The sequence below is a fragment of the Alligator sinensis genome, unplaced genomic scaffold (assembly GCF_000455745.1).
Source record: "Alligator sinensis unplaced genomic scaffold, ASM45574v1 scaffold1216_1, whole genome shotgun sequence".
NCBI lineage: Eukaryota > Metazoa > Chordata > Crocodylia > Alligatoridae > Alligator > Alligator sinensis.
The window spans coordinates 1,789,693-1,797,766 of NW_005842018.1; the positions used below are offsets into that span (position 1 = coordinate 1,789,693).

General features: G+C 42.0%; 1 protein-coding gene across 14 annotated transcripts in view; it reads right to left on the reverse strand.

The window, feature by feature from the left end:
- Positions 1-8,074, reverse strand: part of PRPF18 (pre-mRNA processing factor 18) — a 36,806-nt gene that overhangs the window by 9,040 nt on the left and 19,692 nt on the right. For 5 of the 14 annotated variants that reach the window (XM_025202292.1, XM_025202293.1, XM_025202291.1 and 2 more), the window contains 4 exons: positions 5,881-5,985; positions 3,454-3,567; positions 1,737-1,883; positions 484-582 (listed from right to left, as the gene is read on the reverse strand). In XM_025202292.1, coding sequence (XP_025058077.1) covers positions 484-582; positions 1,737-1,883; positions 3,454-3,567; positions 5,881-5,985 — 465 coding nt within the window. Of the gene's footprint in view, positions 1-483; positions 583-1,736; positions 1,884-3,453; positions 3,568-5,880; positions 5,986-7,096; positions 7,144-8,074 lie in introns of all 14 variants that reach the window. The other 9 variants (XM_025202294.1, XM_025202287.1, XM_025202289.1 and 6 more) reach the window with 3 other exon arrangements.

An 8,074-nucleotide genomic window follows, 5' to 3' on the forward strand; every position in this document is an offset into this window, starting at 1 on the left:
AATGCCCCTGCTCAGCTCCCCCGGGATCTGCAGCCAGGGGGAGCTAGAGCCTGGGGCCAGCACCTGTGCTGGCCCCAGCACTTTAAAAACCTGCCCTGTGCCAGCCCCAACAGTATAAAAGCCTGCCTGGTGAGCAACTCAGGGCTGCTTGTCCTCAGGAGCTTGAGGCCTAGCCACTTGGTATCTAGGGACACTACCCCTTGTGCCAACTGGACTGCTGAAGCAGCCCTAACATGGAATGACCCCTGCCCCCTCTACCCACTGCAGCAGTCTGGCAGTGGGGGATGCTGCCTAGCCGTGACCTGCTGCCACCTGCTACAGCATCCACCCCCTTGGACCTGTGGCCCCATGGCTGCACCCCTGCCAGACCCCCAGCTCTGCCATTTGGGCAGCTATCACCCAGAAGATGTGCTCCTTGTGGTGGCCCACTTTGAATTGTCCAAGTGTGTCCTCTTGGCCCCAAATGGCCAACAGGTCAGCCACCTCGTCTGCCCCTCCAGCTGGGTCCCCAGTGCTGGCCCTGGACAGGGTCGTCTGTCCGGGTCTCGCCACTTGTCTCACCAGCAGAGATCCTGGTGTTCCCTGTTTAAAAATTGCAAATTCTCTGATAAGAAACCCAAATTCTCTCATTCAAACACCCAAAATAGCGTTCTTCCGCTATTAAAATGAAATGCCACTATATATAGAGAGATCCATTGGGCAATGTTTTATTGATACATTTACGAGTTTAAAGCAATTTGGAAGCCTACCAGTGCCTCTATCATCGTAATAAAATACATTCTAAATATCTATACACTTTGGCATTTACTTTTGGTTTTTTTGTCATAGAAAAGTCAGAGCTGACCCTACCCCCTTCACTCACCAGGATGTGCAGTGCTGAGCAGCACTGATATGCCAGTGCCCTGCCCCTGCCCCTCAACCCACAGCCTGCCCCCCATCCCAGTCCTCTCACTCCTTACCCACAGGGCCAGGTACGGAGGCAGGCAGGGGGGCTGGGGCCAGGCAGGGGACCCACCCATCCTGAGCTGCCCCCCCCATGGTCCCCTGCACCCCCTGCAGTCCCCCCACTTCCTCCAGCCCCCCACCCCTCCTTACCTGGAACGGAGCCCGGGAACAGGTCGCTGCAGCCTGCACCACTGTTTGCCCTGCATGGGCAGGCAGCGTGCTTCAGCCCCAGGGCAAGGACCATCTATAGAAATGCTCTAGCTGGCTACCAGGGCATCTCTGTGGAGGACCCAAGCCTCTGGTTGCCTCAGGGCATGATCCAGGACCGTGCCCTGCCCTGCTTTTTTCCCCCAGGGTATATTTTGATACCTAGACCTCCAGGTATCAAATGCTGACCCTGTGCTGCAAATATGCAGCACGGGGAACATTTTTTTGTTCCCAAAGTGCCTCTTACAGCATCTCAAACTGGTTTGGGATGCTGCAAGAGGCATTTGCATTTGTCTGGACGCACCCTAATACTGCAGCAATCTGCTGACACGTACACACTACAAATGCTACTTTTATACTTCTTACAAAGACTCAGTCTACATGAGGAAATAGATCATCTCTGTCTCGACCGGATTTCTGCATGAATTGGTTGCAAAGAGTCTTAACCATACTGTTAGTGTTTGCAGCCTGTTTCTGCCCATCCTTCGATGAGGTGGCCCGAGTACACACCTTATCTAAACCCAGCTATGAAGTTTTGACACTGGACACCCTGAGAGAGAGAGAGTTAGAGGCATATTATATACCTCCAATTCTTCAATAGTAGTGTTTTCTTCATGGACTTTCAGATCATTCTGTGAGTCATCTTCTCCTGCTTCTTGACCACCTACAATCTCATTCAGGTACTGTTGATCAATCTTATCCAAAGCCGCCTTCAGGTCATTTCTCAATCCCTAAGAGAGAAAGGAGAAATAGTTACTATATAATCATAATCCTATTGCTTTGGATAATGCCAGGAAACTTTTTACTTTTGTCCAGTAAGGGCTGAATTCTGAGGACTTGCATAACTTCTTAACTTTAAGAAGGGGGACTGTAAAGTCAAAGTCAATTCAAAGGGCAAAGCTTCTGGACACATGAATTGAGATTACTCATCTACTTAAAATTAAGTGGATACGCAAGAGTCCACAGAACTGAAACTTAAAACCACAGCAACTAGCACCCTTTCCGCCATTTTCAGCTAAAAAGCTATAGAGATTGAATTAGCTTCCAGTGCAGTCAGCATAGTACCTTAATAGTAATTCTAATGCAAGAAATGCATTTCTGCTGGGCTTCATCAAGTCTTCCCATTTGCCCTGAACTAATAAAGCAACCATGCTTTCTTTATTTAAAACAGCTCAAAACATCCATGCTGTTTCCCTTTAGCACGTGTAAATATTGTTCTTCTTTTTAAACAAAATTAAATGTTTTATTTAAATTGCAGTTAAAGAGAATTTAACTTCACCTACTTTCAAGTGTGCATGAAAAAAAATTAAGTAATATTACATATGGTTAAAATCTGATACTAAATTTTTATAATCAAAAGAAGATAGCTTGTCAATAAGCACAAATTTATCTAAGGAATGGAACTACTGTGACAGGCTTTTAAATTATACAGAAAGCTAGAATTCAATCTGCCACTCCTAACCCCAAGACAAGTTTATGCACTTCTATAATTTCAAAAGAAGTAGGTATGTATTTTCAGAGTAATCTTTTTTGACTCTCAAGAATGATTCAGCTGCTTTCATCAGTTTTGGATATTTGACCCACACTAACTATTAAACCCTCTGAAATACACCTCAACTGCAAGGCGCTGAAATGCATGCTAAAAGTCTAAATTATGTTATTTCCTGTCCTCAGGCCTGATTCCACTTCCAGTGATGCTAATAACAGTTTTACCTGACCCTGGTAGAGTCAGGCCTCAGCTCGCCAGAACTGTATCAACTCTTTAATCTGGTTTATCCTACTTTAGGCCAACAAACAGAAGAGAAAAGACAGAAGCTGTGCAAAAGAAACAGGTTTAGAACTGCTCATCTCCCATGGTTTTTAGAGCGCTTGGAGATTTGAACTGGCTTGAAACGATTTTCCAATAATATTGTTTATAATAAATAGAAAGGAATAAAATCCAGCTTTCTTGTTTTGTTGTAGAGTGCAAACATAGGGGGTGGGGAGATAAACAGAATCATGTCTTCTTACTTAGATGATGATATCTAATATCCAGTTAACAGGTTTGTCATAAAAAAATGCCAGGTTAGGAGTCATTTTTGGTTGAAAAACAGGGGGAAAATGACCCACAGCCATTAAAAAGTTGGACAGCTCCAGGAAGAGTAAAAGGCACACTTGGAAAATCTACATATGGAGAATGAAAGGTATTTTCCATTGTTTTATACCTTTTTTAAATGACAATCCACAGATATAGTAAACACTAGGACAAAACTAATTACATACATACGGTCTCACTGTTAAACATTCATTTGCCAGTGTTACCTTGTTAACTTCAGGCGCAAGAATTTCTATCTTCCTCAAACGCTGGAACGCATCATAATCTGTTTCTCCAAACAATCTGATAGGTTCACCTCTCTCTCTCAATCTTCTAATCACCTGCAAGGAGTCAAAGTGTTCTCTAATGCAAACTAGTAGGAGGCAAAATAAAATGCAGGACAGTTTATTTACATAGTCTATAATAAGCAAATGGCGCGGCAGTGGTAGAGTCGAAATAGCATCAGCAAAATGTTCCAGACACTTTCTGATCTAAATAGGACATTCCCACAGTATTTCAGTTAAGGGTCATTTCAATTGAAATAATTCCAATCCAAATTTTCTTTAAAATCTCAGGCATCCCTGCTGTGGCTTAACTTCCTCTTACCAACTTGTTTTTGAAACAGCATGCATCTCCCCTGCTTCAAAAAAGTAGGTATCTATTTTCAGAATGATCTTTTTTTGACTCTCAGGGATGATTCAACTGGTTTTGTTAGCTCTTGATATTTGACCTCCACTAACTATCCCCTGCCTATGGTGTGCAAGATGTTCCTATTTCTAGTTTTGTGCTTTCTACTTGAATGTGAGGGTTTGAAGTGGTGATTTTTAGGCATCTTTGGTGAAATGGTTGCCAGAAGACACAAGGGACTCAACCCGACAGCCAGGGAAACCATTTCCAGTCGTATGTTCCTGCAACATTTTCACATGATGGCAGCCTTTTCAAAGCACCAAAGTGACCCAAAAGTCAGGGGGATTGCACTCTGAATAAAACTTGAAATTCTAAATTACTTTGGATTGTTGCAAGATCCTAATGGATGGAAATGGATGACATTTTCTAAGTGTCAAGATACTTACCCACTGTCTGAGGCAAGAAAAACATTTGTGCATGAATGTAAGTATAGGCTGAGTAAATTGGGTGTCTAGGTTAAAAGCAGGCATGACCTGGCTGGAAGACAGACTTACAAAAGCTCCTCTTCTAAGGACCTTAGGGCCCTTGCAAATATTAAGTCTCAGTATACAAATACAGCATTCATTTATTGCAAAAACAGGCAAAACTGGGGCAAAAAAATTAGACAATATACCAATCCTGGTGAGAGCTAAGAACAGAATCAGATCTCCAGATTGGACACTGCCACCATTTCAGTGCAATGGACTAACTAAACAAGAAGCAGCAGAAGAGTTAGAGTTTTCCATATAGCTACATGGTTCTCTGTGTGTCCCACACTTGGGTGAACCCTTAACTTCCAGTCATTGCAGAATCAAAAATGAATATAGCACATCCATGCTGCTGACACTTAAAAACCTCCAAGGGGAAGTTATGGCACTTCTACAAGTAGACCTATGAGGCACAAGAACAAGGCATCCCAGCCTATGCTGGAGATGTGGTATGCAGCTTTGAAACCAAAAGCTAGTAGTTCATCTTTCTTTTTTTTTTTTTAATGGAGTACTGCAAAGCATAAGGGCTCTGGGCTCTGCTTGTTAGCTCTGCCAGTCTGCTGAGGGTGTCCTAATCGTGAATTTTCATACTTCCACGTTGGAGATGTTAGTAAACTTAACCTTCATTCTCAGCATCCTGATTTCAGCTTCAGGAAAAAGCTTTTGTTTCACTAACTAAAATGCTCTCATAAGGACTTGTCCCCTTAAAACGTTGAGAAAGCAAAGCAGTAACTGCAGCTTTATGTCCCTTCCAAGAATCTAAGAAGAATTTTAAAATTGGCCCTGGCCCAGGGTCACAGGCAAACAAGCTGAAAATTCAGAATTTGGGGGGGAGGAGAGGGAAGAGAATGCAGCTCCCTATCCCATTATCCAAGATTCACTGTTTTAGATTAATCTCAAAGGGTAATCAAATTCTAGAAGTGAATGCATTCAGCAATTTAATGTAAACCATTAGAAAAAGGGGTTCTTTCCATCTGAATGGCCCCAGACAATTAGTTGTTTAGCACTCTCATTTTGCAAAATCAGAAATCGACAATCTTGGCAAGTGACATAAAGAAGGCAGGGTAGGTTTTCACCTTGCAGACTAGCCAAAGTAGATAGATTATAAGTATATAGCACAAGCTTTTGTAAGCCAAAATTCACTTCATCAGATGCTGAGAAAGGCCAGGGAGAAAGCAGAGTATCGCATCCCTCCACAGCATCTGATGGAGTTTCAGCTCATAAAAGCTTGTGCTATAAACTAACCAAAATAGAGATATATAAAAGGTGCAAACCTACCCTGCTTTCTACTTGACTTCAGACTAACAAGGCTAACGATGTCTCTCAGGTGACAAACACAACCTATATGGTAAACATAAATACTGCAAATAAACACTTTGCAGGATGATAGAGACAACCTGGCAAAAAAGGCTCTGGAGCACTAGAAAGTATCTCTAATGGAAAAATTCAGATCAGTTTCTTGTAAACCCAGACTGGTTAGTTGGCGATATCTGATTTTACCTCTTGTCTGGAAAGAGTCATGGGTAACTTTTCTTCCGCCAGCTCTAGCTCCAATACTGGATTGGATGAAGTCAATGGTTTCTCTTCCTCTTCTGTCTGCTGTACCTACATGGTAACAATATTTATTACAGCAAGCTGAGGCAAATAAAACTATAGATTTAAGAGCATTAGGCTGGAAACTCTGGAGCAAAGATTGCTTCTCATAGTGCAACTATATAGAACAATCAGTCCTGTCTAAGCACAGGTCTCCAAGTGCCACCTCAATTCTAGAAACAATGCCACAGCTAAAATTGTATGTCAGTGTATGCATTCCCAGAGGAAGGAATAATTTTATCACAAATACCAGGGTTTCCTAAATACTGTTAAGGAATGGGGAAAACAATAGATCTGGAAGGCACTACAAAGACATTCAGTCGATTGTGAACACAAACAGCAAAACAGCTTATATGGGGAATGCTTCTTGCCGAAGAATTTGACAAAAGACTACAGTTCATTGCAAAAAACATACCAGCTTCATGCCCTCATTATAGGAGTAGCACGACAGTAACAGTTCCCCTCAATCGGGAACGAAAGTCTCCAAATCAAGTGGAACAACTTCTTCCTGATACAGCTTGATGTTTTCATAGCACAAGAACCTCTCTTTTGCCCAAAGTTAAAAATATGCTTGTAAGTGCATCTCCCTTTATAAGCCCAGGTGTAACACTTTGCCATGGAGGGTTATTGAAAACAAAGAAGAATTGGGTGAACAGGTTGATACTGGCAGTTCTAAGTCAAACAGGAAAATAATTCACACAAGAAAGTGAGCAGCATAAAAATTTGCCAGACGCCTTATTAGTTTTTAAAAGTAAACAATTCAATTTCATTCTATAGAGTGTTACATTATATGCACTGTCAAGGAATGTAACAAAAGCCAGATTCAGTTTCTATTTCTCAAACAGGAGCTTGGTGAACAGCTTTGATCAGAAAAGCAGTTTTAACATTCTCTTAGGCCAATGTCCCAGTCTGTAATCAAGGGCTCTCTGTCTGGACATAAGGATATATCCATGTGGCTCCAGCTACTGGACCAGGCACAAATCTGTTTTTCATGCTACATTAAAATATACAGGGGTTAAACTTGAATTGAAATATCCACCCACTTCAGTGGGAGTTCAGGGCAAGCAAATAAGAGAGGCTCAAGTCAGTGACTGACATCTAAATAGAGAAACATTACACTTACTGAAAATAAGACTTTCATCATTTCAAGGGACAAAAGAAACCTACCTACTAAAGGTAAGAGAGGAAGTAGGTTAGATGGGAAACACCTCCCCTTCAATGACAGAATTTCTTTCAACCTTCTAATCATTTTTTAAAACAATAAAATAAGACAGCAGCTCTGAGGAAAGGTTTGAGCCATTCTGTCAGCTGGAGTCAAAGTTACAAGCAGTATCTTTGCCATGGTTATTTGTGCTTCAGTGCTCTCTCTTTACAAGCAAGAGAAATAATACGTATTATTAAGGCAGTCTAAGCAAAGCAAAAGCGCCTTTGTTTAAAAAAAAATACCAGCCAGCTTCCTGCCTTTCATTTTATTAATCAAAGCTCAAATGCAGAAATCTGGGAGGCTCTAAAGAAGCACTAATTCATCTAAGAAGCTCACATAAAAATCTCTCCTGAGATCACATTTTAATTCAACAGGATTCCTGTAGCAAGAGATGTTTTGTCCCTATGTAGCTTTTTTATCTAAACTCACATCCAACTTTCTGTATCTCAGAAAAAAGCCTGAAATGTACTAAACTGAATTCAATTCACCCAGAAAGGTTAAACATTAATACACAGATACCAAAAACCTAAAAGAAACCTCATTTACCCTTTGATGAGTATGGGTCCTTTTTACTCCAAGTGACAGAAATTATGCTAGAAACACCAGACTAACACAATTTTTAAGTTTCTTCAAACTACTAAAAAAATAGGGGTGCACCAATGGAGATTTTTGGGGCTGATACCAATGGCTGATTTTTAACAAGCTGTATCGGCTGATCCCGATCCAATTGCTGATATGCAGCCCAGCAGCATGGAGAACAGCATCCAACTGGTAAGCCTGTTGAGGGGAAGGGGAAGGGGGGTGGGAGGTAGATCCAGGCCCCCCGCGGTGAGGCAGGGAGTGGGGCAGGAGCTACACAGTCGGGGCAAGACATGGGATAGAGCCATGGCTCATCGG